The 17,313-nt window shown below is 44.7% G+C and overlaps 1 protein-coding gene across 1 annotated transcript in view; it reads right to left on the bottom strand.

The window, feature by feature from the left end:
• Nucleotides 1–48: 48 nt before the first annotated feature.
• The window catches only part of wdr17 (WD repeat domain 17), a 37,896-nt gene continuing 20,631 nt past the window's right edge, over nucleotides 49–17,313 (bottom strand). Inside the window, exons 17-33 of the mRNA XM_030735462.1 lie at nucleotides 14,476–14,606; nucleotides 11,193–11,318; nucleotides 10,711–10,866; nucleotides 10,057–10,121; nucleotides 9,296–9,428; nucleotides 9,102–9,190; nucleotides 7,285–7,384; nucleotides 7,059–7,198; nucleotides 6,326–6,437; nucleotides 6,013–6,154; nucleotides 5,773–5,875; nucleotides 5,560–5,661; nucleotides 4,757–4,855; nucleotides 2,285–2,352; nucleotides 1,984–2,081; nucleotides 1,260–1,885; nucleotides 49–1,157 (exon numbers count right to left, since the gene is read on the bottom strand). Of these exons, the coding sequence (XP_030591322.1) occupies nucleotides 1,766–1,885; nucleotides 1,984–2,081; nucleotides 2,285–2,352; nucleotides 4,757–4,855; nucleotides 5,560–5,661; nucleotides 5,773–5,875; nucleotides 6,013–6,154; nucleotides 6,326–6,437; nucleotides 7,059–7,198; nucleotides 7,285–7,384; nucleotides 9,102–9,190; nucleotides 9,296–9,428; nucleotides 10,057–10,121; nucleotides 10,711–10,866; nucleotides 11,193–11,318; nucleotides 14,476–14,606 (1,784 nt within the window). The 3' untranslated portion in view covers nucleotides 49–1,157; nucleotides 1,260–1,765. The remainder of the gene's footprint in view (nucleotides 1,158–1,259; nucleotides 1,886–1,983; nucleotides 2,082–2,284; nucleotides 2,353–4,756; nucleotides 4,856–5,559; nucleotides 5,662–5,772; nucleotides 5,876–6,012; nucleotides 6,155–6,325; nucleotides 6,438–7,058; nucleotides 7,199–7,284; nucleotides 7,385–9,101; nucleotides 9,191–9,295; nucleotides 9,429–10,056; nucleotides 10,122–10,710; nucleotides 10,867–11,192; nucleotides 11,319–14,475; nucleotides 14,607–17,313) is intronic.

The raw sequence follows: 17,313 nt of genomic DNA, 5'->3' as shown, positions 1-17,313 counted from the left end.
ATTTATTGATTACTTATTACATTAACAGTTTCAAAATGCTGTTGTGTTTTTGTTTTTGTTGGCATTGCAAATGGCATGCTTCAAGTTCATTAGGGGCGTGGCCTCTTTGACTGACAGGTGGATGGTGACACAGGCGGCTGCAGCTGCTAGCTCTCTGCTAGGCTTCACCTCAGCTAACTGGACCTCTGGACCGTGTTTGTGCTGTTGGAGCCTTTTGGAACATTTTTAATGCAGTGATCTGACCAATAATGTGGCTGCTGTGCGCTTCATTGGACTAACGGACCATCCAAGAAGGCGGCGCCTCAGTTTTTGAGAGTGAAATTCTTCATGTTAAATATCACCCTTCCAACTATCTCCCAGTTTAACATGATTCTAGGAAAATAACAGCAACACTGAACAAATCACTGAAATTATTCTGACGGCGCTAAGCAAAGCAGAGTTGCCGCAGGCCCCCCGGACTGCAGGAAACATCTTGTGTGGTTGGAGGAACATTTCTGATACTGATTACTGTCAGTCCAGTACAGCCCAGAAAAGGGACGATGGCATCAGAAACTTGATTCGTACAGCACAATCTGTTATGTGTCTTTAACTGTGGGCTGGGAGACAGTGTCAGTCAGCCTTAGCCTGTGTTCACTGTTGATATTTCTTATGAATCCTCGACCAATCAGAGCCTTTCACAGTGGTGAAAATATCAGCTTCTTTCCAAACTGTGCACTCACCAAGAGAGTGAGTCGCCTCTCCTCGATCTGCAGCTGGAATCTGTGTTAAACAGGCCTATTTTTTACTTTTACTATTTTTGAAGTTATGAGCTTCCTGTATTTATTATCAGAGCAGGCTAATGTTAATGTTTGATTCATTTGCATAAATATGGGGAGGATTCTCAGCAGCCTTCAGAGCGTCAAACTCTGTTACCAAATAATCATAAATAGCCCACTACAGAGTAGTCAACCTTTCATTATAAGACTCAAACATGTTTTGTGACTCCATACTAAAAATGGCTCTTTAGATAGTAAATGTTACTGATCCCTGGACTGACTGTTCTGTACTGGCTTTTTAAAACCTCTGAAGTGTAATAAGTGTAGAGAAGGTCAGAAGGAGCTTGACTTTGTGGATCCAGAGAAAGCAGATGATAGGGTGCTGAGAGGGGAACTGAGGTACTGCGTGAGGAAAGCAGAGAAGACTGTGAGGGTGGTGCAGGACAATGGATGGACAAAGGATGCTGAAAATGAAGCTGCCAGGCAGGAGGAAAAGAGCAAGACCTCAGAGAAGATTTATGGATGTAGTAAGGACGGCATGCAGAGGGTTGGTCTGACAGAGGAGGATGCTGGGATAGGCTGAGATGGAGGCAGATGATCCACTGCGGCGCCCCCTAAAGGGAAAAGCCGAAAGAAGAAGTTTATAATTAACATGAGCACAAAGGAAGAAGGTCAAGTCTCCCATAAATACTCGATGGTTTCTTTATTCCAGTGCTTTCTTTTTGTACAGTAGAAGAACTCAGATTTATACCCTGTATGTACATGATCACACTGTGGGAAATCAAGAGGGAATCCTATCCTGTCTGCCACATTCAGTATTAGTCCCCCCTCACACATGAAGTATGATGTTGGCTAAATTCTCATCACGTAACAGCTAACCAATATCAAAATCTACAAAAGCTATGAGCTTGTCTGAATATACAGTTGGCAAAAAGAGTTCCTTTGAGCCTGATTTCCCGCTGGTTTCTGTCTCTTTCATCCCTCCATGAGCGTTCTCTTCTTCGTGTGTGTTAAAAGGGGTTGATGCGCAGTCCTGTTCCCAGGGGGGAGAAGGGGTTGACTTTCGCCCACATTAAAGCATCGTTGAGTGAGATGGCTGATTTATTGTCCTCCAGTAAAAACACTGGACCCTGCACATTCAAAAAAGGGAGACAGAAATATAAGTTTTTGAAATATCAGAGCAGAAACCCACACACGCAAACACGCACACACGCACGCACACACTCACCTGTATTCTCTGCCCGGTGAAACAGGACAGCTGAAGGTCTGAGTGACTCGGCAGGTTGGAGCCCGTCACGTAGTCGGCACCACAAAGGAGCAACCCACCTGAGAGAGGCCGGAAATGGTTTAATGATGCAGTCTCGGTCTTCACTGTCATCAGGTTATGTTAAACACTCGGGCAGCTAATATATTAGTATTATTAGTATCATGGAGCTTAACGAGTTTCACTCAGACTGCACCTGAAGCTCCCTGCCTACAGCTCCTGACGCTGAGTTAAACATTAATAAGTTAAATTAAACATTTTTTACCATTTTGAGTTGGCTGTATTCTCCTCTCGAGGCAGCTGAACTCATCTCTTTGACACTCTGATGGGGGGCTGTTGGAGACAGACAGGAAGGAAGGATGCTGTGAGTGTGCGCAAACATAAGGTCTGCGTGATAACAAGGAGTTATTTTATATAGCTCCAATTTACAGATGCCCCCTAAACACATCACAAACAGGCGATCGTCCACCTTTTAATGTCCACCCGTCCCCCAGCAACCCATCTATGGTGAGGATTCATCTGTGGGTTTCCCTTTATGTAGCTGCTGCTTCAACACCCAAACTGAAAGCTTAAGTTGTAAGGATGCACACACTGAGTGTGTGCCCTTGTGTGCACTTGAATGTGTGTGTGATTTTGTCTGTTCTAAATGTGTCTATGCAGAACAGGCGTATTAGGGGCTGCAGTTTCCGAGAACTGCTGACTGAATTAGTTCCTCACAGGAAACCACAGACGAAAATGTAAAAAAGTGTAACAGAAACACGTCCAGCTCTGTTTGTGAGAAGCATTTCAAGTTTTAGACCATTCTGTAATCTGATTACTCCTTTGTTCCACTTTGAATGCAAGTGTGAGCGTTAGGACTGTCCCTCTATTTTGTTGTTGATTTTGCTTCTGAACATATATGTGCATGTGTACCCCTCCTGGTATTGTGTCCCCAGCAGTACACCGCCAAGCCTGCAGATGATTGGATGAGGATAGTTGATGAACAGCAGCCACACATGCATACAGAGATTTCTTGAAGCGTTGGGAGATCGTTGAGTCGATCACTGGTTTTTATTTTGATGCTTTAGTGCTCTGCCTCACTAAATAACTATTTTATGGCATGCAATTGCTGAATATTACCACAAGGTGGAACCACCTTCATTAGAGTTATGCTGAGCGGCACCCAGATCAATGTGTCACCTCTGGCAGTAAGAACTTTTTTTATTATTATTATTAGTTTCTAACCATCTGCATTTATTTTTAATAAGCATTTATGCGTGTCTGTGTGTTAGAGCCCTGACTTCAGTTCAGGACATGAGGCTTGAGTTGAGGAGGATGAAGATGATATTTTATTCTCATTCCAGTGGCATCTCTTCCCTTCACACTTTTGCTTTTTTGGTGAAGGGGACCTCTTCTCAAATGATAAAACATAGGCAGTCACCTCAACCCTACAGTAATTACAGGGAAAACCCAACAGTCATAACGACCCCCTATGAGCAGCACTTGGTGACAGTGGGAAGGAAAAACTCCCTTTAACAGGAAGAAACCTCCAGCAGAACCAGGCTCAGGGAGGGGCAGTCATCTGCTGTGACTGGTTGGGGTAAAGGGAGGGAGACAGGACAAAAGACACACTGTGGAAAAGAGCCAGAGATTAATAATAACTAATGATTAAATGCAGAGTGGGGTATAAACAGAGTGGAAAGGAGTGAATGAAAAGAAACACTCAGTGAACCCCCTCAACAGCCTAGAACTATTGCAGCATAACTAAGGGAGGGTTCAGGGTCACCTGATCCAGCCCTAACTATAAGTTTATCATAAAGGAAAGTTTTAAGCCTAATCTTAAAAATAGAGAGGGTGTCTGTCTCCTGAATCCAAGCTGGGAGCTGGTTCCACAGAAGAGACGCCTGAAAGCTGAAGGCTTTGCCTCCCATTCTACTCTTAAGTATCTGAGGAACCACAAGTAAGCCAGCAGTCTGAGATTGAAGTGCTCTGTTGGGGTGATATGGGACTATGAGGTCTTTGAGATTAGATGGGGCCTGATTATTATTGTATGTGAGGAGAAGGAGTTTTCCCCTCCTTTTTAGGTGGGAATTGCAGTGCAGAAAACTGGGTTTTGCAGTATTTCATACGGCTCACTTTTTAACAAAACTCCAAATACAAGCACGTTTTTTGGCTTTAATCCTGTAAAGAAATCTTAGAGACTGAAATGAAGCCTAAATCCAGGATTTGCATTAAAGAATTTGATTCCATCAGACTTTTGATACGACTAATCTTCAGGATCTGCGATGAAAACACAGTGTGCATTCGTATCTAGAACAGAACTTCCAGGCAGGTGGTGGGAGGGGGAAAAAAGCTTCCTCTTCACTGATTTCAAAGTGGCCCATAATTGTTCCTTGGTGCTCTTCATCCATCTGATTTCTCCTCATCAGGAAGCCCTTGAAACCTCAGGATGATGATTCTTCAGGCAGCAGATCACTCAGTGACCATCTCAGTCATCAGTCCTAACAACAGAGCCGTCTCCTCAGAGACGGTTCAGCTGCACTTCATGTATCTTGATGCAGTTGCCTTGGAAACTGGCCTCATCCTGGCCTCTCTTCACCATCACTGCTCCATTTCCAGGAGATAAGGACGCTCAGCTACGTGACCATCTACATCTCTGCTGTCTGCATGTAATCTGTGAGTGCTTATCAATGCCAGTCCTTCATAGTGCTAATATTGTCTTTGTGTGTGTGTGTGTGTGTGTGTGCATGTAACATACATGCTGTTAGTGTGCGTGCAGGCCCGCCAGGCATCCAGCTCCACAGACAGCTGCTCAATTTTCAGAGGAACACACACCTCCCTCCGCTTCAACAGCTGACTGGGAAACACAAAGATAGCAGTTCACAGATACACATTTACAGGATACAGTGACAGACAATTATCTCCAGTAGTTCAAGAACAGAAACTGATACAACTAGCTGACATCACCGCAGTGACACACAAAAACGATATTTCATAACGGTTCCCATTTCTGGGAAGTTATTTTGAAGCCCCCGTCTGAAAGAACTGATGATGAAGGAAACATAATAACTGCAAACAACGCTTCAAAGGTTTGGTTACGGTTTAAAATCACAGCTTCATTAACGTCCAGACTGCCGACATGGCCGGCGACTCCGCCTCCTCCCAGCTGAGCGCTAAACAAAGATATGTCGTGGATACCCTAAACACTAAAATTACATCTTTAACATGATCTACTAACACACAACTCAAACTGATGTGAACCTCGACTTCTTTTGGTTCACGTGCTTTGCAGTTTGTCTGCTACAAAACAGATGATTGGCTCTTTGGGTGCAGAAGCAGAACCTTCCACTGATTTCTCTTTAAGATTCAAGCATCAAGTGTCCTGATTCTCTGTCTGCAGGACACAGAGAGGCACTGAGACAAAAAAAAGCAGCTGCTGTCAGAGGAAAGGCTTTGAATTGTTCTCAAACACCACTGAAACTTTCTGACTACACAAATGATTTCAGAGCTTCTGAAAACAGCGTTACTGATGCACACAAACCCACAGTGTTGCGTGACTACCTGGTGTATTCGTAGAGTGCAGGTACGATGCTGGAGTACTGCCTTCTAATGGCCAGCAGAGCTCCAACATAACCACACAGGATCAACAGCTCACTGCGGGCTCTGCGCACACACACACACACACACGCACACACACACATTAATGAGTGTCAGTCGAGTCTCTGTATGGGAAGTTGTTAATTAACTGTATTAAAACTAAACAAATGTTCTCACTCTGTCGTCTTTGTCGTGATGAGGCGATCAGTTCTGATGTAACTCATCAGGTCCAGGATTGGCTGAACATTATCCATCGTCCAATCAGATCCAGCCAGCTGTTCTGAGGAGGAGGAAAATTAAAAACAGGATTTGAACTAATCTGCACATGCACATTTTCGAGGTGTTGGCTGATGGTGAAAATTTAGAGTTTTCTTTCTCTGAACTGTCGTGTAAATGCAAATATCTCAGTCTGAGTACCTTTAACGTGGTTTATCCCGATCTGAAGGGCGTTTTCAGGTTCAGGGCTCAGCAGGTGGAATTTAACTGCTGAAAACAAATCTCCTTCATTCATGGCTGCTTCTGCCAGCGCTTTGCACTCCTCCAGCAGAGGCAGGCCGCACTTTAATGACAAACAGTCAGTTTAATACCATCCACAGATAAAATGGATCGCTCACTTCTGTACAAAGACCATATTTTCTACTGTTAAATGCAGGCTTTAAATGTTTCTTGACATTTTACACAACAGGCATCAGATCATTTTCAGAAACTGGGATTCGTACAGCTTACACACCCTTTCATGTAACTGGTTGATTTCAGCAGCACTTCCTGGGTAGAATGAGCACAGTTTAGCCAGTAAAATGTGGCTGTCGGGAATCATTTGCAGCAGGTCAGCTGACAGCTCCCTAAATGTAAACACAGAGAAGATCAGGTTGATTTTATATTTAACACGGTGCAGCTTTCATGAAGCCACAGCCCATCACAGGCAGTGAAATAACCGTACTGTTTGTGTTGCTGTAACTGAACTCTGAAGTTGCTGAAACTCTGAGGTTCATCAGCTGGAAAAAGGTTTGGGATAATTAAGCTCCTGAAAGCAAAAGCAGATTTGTTGGTCGCTAGCACAGGTGGATATCGTGACATCACCCATTGGTTTGTTGGCTCGCTTTTATAGCCTCAAGTGGACATTAGAGGAACTGCAGTTTCTGGTACTTTAACACTGTCTTCATTTTTCAACCCTTGAGGTTCCTGCTTGGTTCCTGCTTGGTTCCAGGCTCTGACTGTGTAGGGTCCCTTTTAGACTTCACATGAAAAATTCAAAGCAAGTCATAATTATGTGTCATGTTGCTAATTCATGTCTGTGAATCTCATCTGCCGTCACACCAAACCAAATAATGTCCATTTCAGTTAACTGCTCACACAGCTGTTATCAGCCTTCATATGAGCATGTTCGCATCAGGGTTCAAGATCCTTCTGAATGTTGAAAGGTGGATGAACACAAACACACCAAAGCTAAATCACAGTCGTACCATGTCGGATTGGTCATGTACTTCCTGGCCAGTAGCTCAAGGCAGTAAGCCGTGCTCTGATTGGCCGCCTCTCCGAGGACGATGCCCACACATGCAGCCAGCTCCAGCTCATTACCTCGGATCAGACTGGACACGGCTAACTGGAACCAAAGCACACATTTACACACACGTGTCAGCCACATTTTCAACTGGTGCACAACGAAGAGCTGAAGGCTGTGATGCTTACCTCAGTGTTGTCCACAGCCAGGTGGCAGCATGCTGCCAGGACAGAGCATCCATCCTGGAAGTACCACTCAGCAAGTTCCTTACAAACTTTATGTAGGAGGCTGCAGAGACAGAAGGTATCACAAAGATCTTCAGGTTCAGGTGTTCAGTTAAACTAAAGAAAAGAAGCTGATTCTGTCCACTATGTAAATCTGAGAGAAGAGTGAGCCTCAGCTAACTTTGTGCCTCGGCTTCTTTCAGTGTGACTGTCTGCACGTGTGGTCAGCGTACAGCGTATGGCTGCATTTTGGCAGAAAGGGGAGCTACAGGTGTGAAAAGTATTAATGGATCAGGAGTAATGTAAGGAGTTATTGTTATTGAGTTACTGAGTTATTGACATGAATCCCAGCTGGTACGATGGCGAATGGGCAACAAACAAACCCAGTTTTTGGACTCCATTTGGCTAATTTTCTAAACACTTGAGTTCCTGTCTCCATGCTGCAGCTTTTATCCATTCTGACTTGCCAAATATGACCTAATAAGCCAAATAACAATGTTAGTGACATCTGCCAGAGATTTGTGCACACAATTTTTGGATAGTTTGCAGGCAGCTTCAATTACACAGCTGACTTTTACATGATTCCTTAAACCGCCCAGTTGTTTTAAATTTAATTTGTATTTGGACACAAATTTTCCTTTTTTTTTTTCATGTCTCTGGCAAAGAGAGTATAAAAGTTCTTCTGGTCCTACAGACATCTGTGGGAAGACGGCTCTGTATATCTGATCATTCACTTGTTTCAGGTCAGAAAGGAGGATTATCCATAGCACGCTCAGTGGCTAAACACCAAGATGGCGACAGACTTCCCTCTCCCCTCCACCTCCTCCACCTCGTTCGGGGGGACACTGAGGTGTTCCTAAGTCAGCGGAGAGATATAATCTCTCCAGTGTGTCCAGGCTCTGCCCTGGGGCCTTGTCCTGGTAGCCCCAAACAACTCACCTGGCTCTTTTTGATGTGGAGTAGCAGCGGCTCTACTCTGAGCTCCTCATGTATGACCGACCTCCTCATCCTTCAGCCATCCTCCAGAGGAAGCTCGTGTCCACCGCTTGTTTCCATGATCTTGTTTTTTCAGTCACCCACAGCCCACAACCAAAGGTGAGGGTAGGGATGTAGATCAACCGGTAAATCAATGGCTTTGCTTTCATGCTCAGCTCTTGCTTCACCACAACGGGCCAGTGCAGAGTCCACATCATGCAGCCGCAGCCCCAATCCATCTGTCAATCTCCTGCTCCCCTCACTGGTGAACAAGTCCCTGAGATACTTAAACTCCTCCACATGGGGCAGGAACTTGTCTCTTGTCCCAGTGGGACCAATGGTTTTCCAGCTAAGGACCACCAACCATTCATGGCTAGTTTAGAATCACCAGATCTGCTCAGAAAGAACCCAGAGAAGTACACGGGGAAACTGCACACTCCCCTCACAAAGGCTGGAGGACTTTTATTAAATAAAATTACTGCTGGATTTACAAAGAGATCAGTGTCTTGGTTAAAATATGAGCTCTGCCGCTGCCTGCTGGAGACTCTCATCAACATATGGGCTGAAAACATTCTTCATATTGAAATATATTAGAGTCAAAGTGGTGCTGACTGAGCACGTGCAGAAGGCTGCTTCATTCTTCCTGTTTGGCCATGAGGCTGGGCTGGCCTCAGTCCTGATTATGTCATACTCTCGCTGGTTAAACACTCAGTGACAATCTGTGTGTGTGTGTGTGTGTGTGTGTGTGTGTGTGTGTGTGTGTGTGTGTGTGTGTGTGTGTGTGTGTGTGTGTGTGTGTGAGAGACCTCTGGTACTGCTGTCTGTTGTCCACGTCATTCATCGTGTGGTTGACTGGAGAACTTTGAGGTGCTCGAATGTTCCCTTCACACGCTCCCTAAAAACAATCATCATCATCATTTTCTCACCTGTCTTTCACTCGCATCACTTTTCATCCACTCTTGTTTGTGGCACCTCCTCCCTCCTCCCTCCCTCTCTGTACCTGTGCTATCAGTAAGGCCTCCAGCAGCTGTCCTCTGCCGGTAAAGAAAGTCACGAGTTTTTTAACGTCTCCTGTGGCGATGCAGTACGGGATGGCATCGTCGTTATCCTCGGCCATCAGCTGGTCAGCTCTCCTGCCACACACAACACAAACTGATAACTTATACTCAGTGTTAGAGTAATAATAATAGTAATAATAAAAAGAGGTCACAAATGGGAAGAACTGACACTGTGATGGCCCACCTGTGCATCAGGTTAAACAGACCAGAACTCCCGCAGCGACGCTGCAAGCTGAAACACTCTGGCCTAAAAAAACAGGTCTCCTATATTTAACACATGTTGCTTCATTCCTGACCTTTTTTGACCTTAGAAGTAGGTGGAAATGAGCGTCTCGTACTTAAACAGGTCATCATTGGCATAAACAGTTTAAACGATGGGCGTAGCTTCATCATCTGAGAAGTGAGGCCAGTGCAGGATTGGCTTAAACCTGCATTTTTTATTTATTTATTTAGCTGTGGGTGCAAAAAGACTTTCAGTCCTATGGCAGTCTATAAAAAAAGGCCCTCGGCCCCGACCTCAATAATCACTTCCCTGATGGGTTCATGCACTCAGTCGCCCATTTTGAGTCATATTAACGAAAACATTAAGTCCATTTCGTGCATTCATGTCAGAACAGAGACTTTTCGTTCACAAGTCTACAGCCGAAGGTTTCACAGACACTTGGACTGAATTTGTGTAGTGCTGGTGCTCACTGTAGGTTACCTCTGCATGAGCTTCTTCCAGTACTTCATGGAGACTCCTGGTGCCACGGATAATGCTTTCTCCCACTGAAACACACAAAATACTGTGAATATATCTGCAAACTGAACCACCACTGTGGATTTCACCGTGATGACAGCTGCTGGTTCCTGCAGGGCAGATGTTGGCTATTATTGTGAGATTTTAAACTGCAGCGTCAGAAAAACATTTAACAAAATCCATTTCCCTCATCTTGATCTGTTTTCTTCTGTTTATCCTTTTCAGGGCTGCAGGAGCCTATCACAGCTGTCAGAGGCCAAGAGGCACCCTGGACAGAGAACCATTCACACCTATGGGTAATGGAGAATCACCAATTAACCTAACTCCACGTCTCTGGGCTGTGGGACGAAGCCCACGCAGACACAGGGAGAACATGCAAACCCCACACGGAAAGGTTCCAGCCAAGGTGGATTCGAACCCAGGACCTTCTAGCTTTCTTGCTGTAAGGCAACAGTGCTAACCACCGCGCCACCGTGCTGCCCCGATGCAATCTTTACCTGGTTAATATCAGTTTTAGTCAAAGATTAATCTGACTCATAACTTCAAAGGGATGAAGGTGGAGCCAGCAAAAGAAGCTGCTGCAAAATATGGAAATCTCACACACACACACACACACACCTGTCCCAGCTCCACCATCAGCTCGCAGTATCGTTGGATCTGTCCCAGCCTCAGATGGATATCTGCAGCTTCTTTCAGCCGCTCCTCTTTGCTGGGAGCTCCGATTCCGCCTCCAAATTTAGACATCTTCACTATCGTCAGCTCCTGAGCTTCAGACTGAGAGAAAACAAACTGAGGTTACATGCCATGCAGCCTGTGGTTGGAAACAGGGCTGCAGGGGTATGAAGTAACAGGTTCATGGTCTTGGTATTGCACAACTGTTTGTTCTCAACTCCAATAACCATTAAAGAGCTGTTTTCAGAGCTGCTGTTCATGAAACCGTTTTTGTGGAAGTGTGTGGGGCAGGGATGGGACTGACACACATTCAATGGGGAAACGAGCTTTCTGTCTGATCGCTGTCTTTCCTTTTTTGAATGTGCACGCTACAATAATCACCAGTTTTCAAACCCCCTCGTGCCATGAGAGCAGAAATCACGACGTACGGTTTTAAACTTGAGCAGGTGCTTCATGTGCATCACTCCTTTGCTGTAGCTGGACGGTAGCAGTGAGTCGTCCTGGCCGTTGATCACAGACACCAGGTCCCACAGGTTGCTGCTGCCTCCTGGAGGCTGGTGCGCACGCACACACACACACACACACACACACACACACACACACACACACACACACACACACACACACACACACACACACACACACACACACGTACGTTCATAAACAGAAGAAAGGCACACCGATGGAAAACATGTTCAAACATGTTTGAGGTTAAAGGTTCTCAAACCCAGGCCAATAATCCAGTTCCACACAGACATGTGGAACTGGATTTTCAGGATCTGAAACTTAAACTTGTGTATCCTCCTCCTAACGTGTTTATGCTGCTTTTATTTTTCTTTTATTGCTGTTGCGGTTGCAGCACATGAATGAGGTGATCTCAGAGCAAAGTTCAGCACAGCAGAAAGACCCCAAATAAACTGATAAAGCTGTTTAAGAAAAAAGCACTTCTCAGTGAGTACGTACTACTGAAACTGAAGCAGAGCTCTCCTCTCACTGAATTCTAATCTCCTCAAAAATAAAATCTCGACCTCTTTTCTTTCCTAATCTCTGTTTGATCTGCACAGCCTTTGAGTAAAATCCCATTCAGGGGGTGGAGGAGGATGAGGAGGAGGAGGAGGAGGAGGAGGAGGAGGAGGAGGAGGAGGAGAAGAGCTTTTCGTTGAGTCACCTTCAGCCAGACAAACAAGCTAAAAGGAGAACCAACAAAGCTGCACTCACAGTAAAAAAAACTGCAGCTGGAAAAACACCTCAAATATTAAATTAGCAAAGCTGCTTTTTACCGTTTCATCAAACGCAAGTAAAACTTTACAAAAGCTGACAAAAAAGAACTAAAGAAAATGTTTCCCTCAAAACAGATGTGAAATTTCAGGGCTTAACAGCACTGCCTCTCAAAGCTCCACACCCACTCATGTCATTTGAATTCAGTTTATAATGTTTGTACAGAAGAACTGCATTCAGTCTAGAGGCTGAAAAACATGTTACAAAAAGAATTCATATCTTTGTTTAATAAGAGTAAATATAAAAGATTTTATCTGTGACTAAATTCTTTGTTGAATGTTCAGATAATTCCCCTCCATGAATCGGCACCTTATCGTGGTGGAGGGGTCACTGTGTCCCAGTGATCCCAGGAGCTTTGTTGTCTGGGGGCTTGTCCCCCTGGCAGGGTCTCCCATGGCAAATTGGTCCTGGGTGAGGGGCCAGACAAAGAGTGATTCCAAAGACCCCTATGGAAGAGCCACCAAGGGAAGCCACCCTGGAGCCAGGCCTGGGGAGGGAGTTCAAGGGAGAGCGTCTGGTGGCCCGGCATTAGCCTGTGGTGCCCGACTGCCCGCAGGCTGGAGAGAAGACATGGGCCTGCCCTTCTGTAGGCCCACCACCCGCAGGAGGTGTTGTAGGGGTCAGGTGCAATGCGGTGGCTGAGGGCAGAGGCCCTGACAGACTGATCACTGGCTATCGAGACTGGCTGTTGGAACTGGTGGGGAAGGAGCCTGAGCTAGTGCGTGAGGTTGAGAGATACCAGCTAGATATAGTCGGGCTCACCTCAACGCATGGCCTGGGCTCTGGAACCAGTCTCCTGGAGAGGGGCTGGATTTTGTTCCAGTCTGGATTTGCCCTCAGTGAGAGGTGGCGAGCTGGGGTGGGTATTCTTGCATCCCCTCGGCTTGCTGCCTTTACATCGGAGTTGGAGGGTTGCTTCCCTGCCTCTTTGGGCTGGGGAACGGGTCCTGACTGTTGTTTGTGCTTATGTGCCGACAGTTTAGCATACCCACCCTGGGTGGGGTGCTCGAGGGTGCTCCATCCAGTGACTCCATCGTCCTGCTGGGAGACTTCAACACTCACGTGGGCAATGATGCCTAATCTGAACCCGAATGGTGTTTTATTATTGAACTTCTGTGCAAACCACAGTTTAGCCATAACGAACAACATGTTCGAACATAAGGATGTCCATAAGTGCACATGGCACCAGGATACCATAGGTCACAGGTCAGTGATCGATTTTGTAATCGTATCATCAGGTCTGCGGCCGTATGTTCTGGACACTCGGGTAAAGAGAGGAGCTGAGCTGTCAACTGATCACCACCTAGAGTTCAGTTGTATCAGGTGGCGGGGGAGGATGCTGGACAGACCTGGTGCACCTAAACGTGTTGTGAGGGTATGCTGGGAACGCCTGGCAGAAGCCCCAGTCCGGGAGATCTTCAACTCCCACCTCCGGCAGAACTTCGACAGCATTCCGAGGGAGGATGAGGACATTGAGTCCATTGTTGAGGCTGCTGCTCAGAGCTGTCACTGCAAGGTGGTTGGTGCCCGTCGTTGTGGTAACCCCCGAACCAGATGGTGGTCGCCAGAAGTGAAGGGAGCCATCAAGTTGAAGGAGTCATATTGGACTTGGTTAGCCTGTGGGACTCAGGCAGCTGACGGGTACCGGCAGGCCTGTATCTCAGGGTCTTGTTTACAAGTGATGGGAGAAGGGAACGGAGTGACAGATGGATTGAGGCTTCATTTCTTTTTTTCGACATTTATGCTATTTAAAGTGCCATCTGTAATATATTTTTTGATGCCCCTAATGAAGGTTACAGGCAGAAATGCAAAGGTCAGTATACAATATACAGAGAAGACAACAACGCATCTGAGCTTCAGCATCATCGCAGAGTAGAATCAGCTTTGGAAAGTCTGAAGTTGCAGTTAAATCCCAGAAGGGGGAGACAAAGAACAGAAATACTGAAACCCTGTGATGATGCATTGCTATGAATTATGAGATATAATTATCTCCTATAAATGAAGTATAAATGAGTTCATCAGAAACCTTCCTGAGCAAAACTGACTTATTTGACTGCACCCCTGGTCTGGTCGGATTTTGACACCACCTGCATGGAGCAGCTGTATTGTCCTCTCACAGAGCACGTGACAGTTTTCCTCCAGCTGAATGTAGAGGAGTAACGTGTGGACACATTCAGCAGGAGAACTGTTCTCCTCTTAAACTGGCACAATCCTGAACTATGAACTTTCTCTGATGGAGCCGGTACATTCTTCTCACCATGATTTCTTCCTATGGAAACTTCCCTAAAATCCACCACACATCACTGTAGGTTGAAAAATCTGCTGAAATGTGGGCAGGCTCACAGTTATGAGCTGACTCCACACTAGTGTGGCCCTGCTGGGAGTTAATCACGGTAACATGACGCAATAATTCAGCTTTCAGAGAGTCGTTACCGAAAAGCATTCAGAGAACCAGCGAAGCTTCTTGGCTCTGATGTCGAAGCTCAGCTTGTCCAGCTCCTGCTTGATGTCTCGGGACACTTTTCCACAGAGCAGCGGCGGCGAGCCGGGAACCATCGCTGTGTCTGCGCGCGCACACACACACACACACACACACACACACACACACACACACACACACACACACACACACACACAAAAAGTCAGTTTTATTTGTGTAGCCCAATACTACATGTAAAAATTCAAAAGGCTTCACAAAAAATTAATTAACAGGAAGAAATGCCAAGAACATCTTAGAACAGAAACAGACATGACTGAAATAATTTTATAGAACAAAGAACACATAAAGACCTGTGAGACAGACTGAGAGGGAGGCAGAGATGTGGAGAAGGTGAAGAACGTGTGAACTGGCTCAGTGAGATGCAGCATCGACTGAGTGGATCTAATTTGGTTCTTGTTGTTGAAAAAAACTTAAAGATTAAAAGATCAAGGACGTGTGGCTGTATGCATTTCTTTTATTCACTAATAGTTTAAGGTCGATTCCTCCAAAGTTCAAGGGCATAAATCCTGAAATTTCCTCTCTCAGGAATCTTGGAAGTCTGAGAGAGTGTAAGCTGGGATATAAAGAGACAGGCTGTCAGAAACTCAACATCAAGGCTTAAAATCAGATCTGCTGGACGTCTGCTGGTTGCTGCTGCTCTGCAGCGATTTGTTCTTGGTTTTCTTTGACCTTCGGGTGACCGAGTATCATATGTTTCTCCCACATTTCATGTTTTTTTTCTTTTGTTTTGCTTTGGGGGTTTTTTTGGTGTGAAGATAAAGTAATTTTCCTCTTATAATCACTACATTCTGATATTTTGCAGTGAGCCATGGCTAACAGATTTACAGCTGCAGAAGTCTTCAGGCAGATACTCAAACCTCCGCCAAGGAGGTTATGTTTTCGGTCGCGTTTGTTTATCTGTCTGTCAGCAGGATTACTCCAAAAGTTATGAACGGATTTCGATGAAATTTTGTGGAGTGGTTGAAAATGACAAGAGGAAGAAGTGATTAAATTTTGGCGGTGATCCAGATCACGATCTGAATCCAGGAATTTTTTTAAGGATTCTTCACTACTGTGGGATAGGGGGTTATTGTTGTCTGGGAAAGATGAAAGATTATTTCACAGTATTTAGATACACGTATTACAGCGTCAGTGACCCTATGGCCCTGGCGGAGGTTTGCGCTCTCTGAGTGCTTCTAGTTAATAATGATCTTAGAGTGAGTCATAATAACAGGTTTTTCAAAAATGACAAGCAAAAAAAAAAATTCAAAGCAAAGAATTAAATCAAATGGAAACAAACATAAATTACAGTGTGAAAAGATGCAGGCTGCAGTATTATATACAGCATATTCTAAACCTCACCACCTTTAAAACTACGTTACTCTTTTACCACATTATAGTTGATTTTTTATTTCCAGAGTGAGCTACACTGTTCTAACTCCTCATCATAACTCTGCAAGTTTTCATTCCCAGACAGATGAAAACAGCTTCACTGACAGAGAGGAGTTCGCTTTGCTTCTTTTTGCATAAAAATGATTGAAACCCAGAATTAATGGCATGACAACATTTTAGAATTTCTCTCAAAGAAAGTGTGCAGATGTCATAGATACAAACCATTAAAGGTGTATAAGTGGCCCATGTTGTCTTTTTAGCTGTTAAGCTAGTGTGACTGAGGATTAACCTTGCAGCAGAATTCTGTGTAAAAAGCCATCACTGACCCAGCTGTCTTAGCTAATTATAGGCCAATCTCCAACCTTCCTTTTCTCTCAAAGATTCTTGAAAGAGTAGTTGTAAAACAGCTCACTGATCATCTGCAGAGGAACGGTTTATTTGAAGAGTTTCAGTCAGGTTTCAGAATTCATCACAGTACAGAAACAGCATTAGTGAAGGTTACAAATGATCTTCTTAGAGCCTCTGACAGTGGACTCATCTCTGTGCTTGTCCTGTTGGACCTCAGTGCAGCTTTTGATACTGTTGACCATAACATTTTATTACAGAGATTAGAGCTTGCTATAGGTATTAAAGGTACTGCACTGCAGTGGTTTGAATCATATTTATCTCATAGACTCCAATTTGTTCATGTAAATGGGGAGTCTTCTTCACACACTAAGGTTAATTATGGAGTTCCACAGGGTTCTGTGCTAGGACCAATTTTATTTACATTATACATGCTTCCCTTAGGCAGTATTATTAGAAAGCACTGCATCAATTTTCATTGTTATGCAGATGATACTCAGCTTTACCTATCAATGAAGCCAGATGGTGCACATCAATTAGTTAAACTGCAGGAATGTCTTAAAGATATTAAGGCCTGGATGACCTCTAATTTCCTGCTTCTTAATTCAGATAAAACTGAAATTCTTGTTCTCGGCCCCACAAATCTTAGAAACATGGTGTCTAACCAGATACTTACTCTGGATGGCATTACTTTGGCCTCCAGTAACACTGTGAGAAATCTTGGAGTCATTTTTGACCAGGATATGTCCTTCAATGCACATATTAAACAAATATGTAGGACCGCTTTTTTGCATTTGCGCAATATTTCTAAAATTAGAAACATTGTTTCTCAGGTGCCGTTTACACGAAGCTGTTTTCACTGGAAACGGTGTCGTTTTGATGCGTTTCAGCCTTTCGTTTACACGATGGCATTTCAGAAACGATCCGCGTTTACACGAGGACATGTGAAACCATGAATACGATGTAGTTCCCATGCCAGGCCACAAGTTGGCGTTGGTTTTCTCTTTGCAGTTTGTTTACGCAAGACGCGCATGCGTGGAGTGACACAGTAGGTA

Source organism: Archocentrus centrarchus, chromosome 1 (genome assembly GCF_007364275.1).
Source record: "Archocentrus centrarchus isolate MPI-CPG fArcCen1 chromosome 1, fArcCen1, whole genome shotgun sequence".
Taxonomy (NCBI): Eukaryota; Metazoa; Chordata; class Actinopteri; order Cichliformes; family Cichlidae; genus Archocentrus; species Archocentrus centrarchus.
This window is presented reverse-complemented; position numbering and strand designations above follow the sequence as displayed.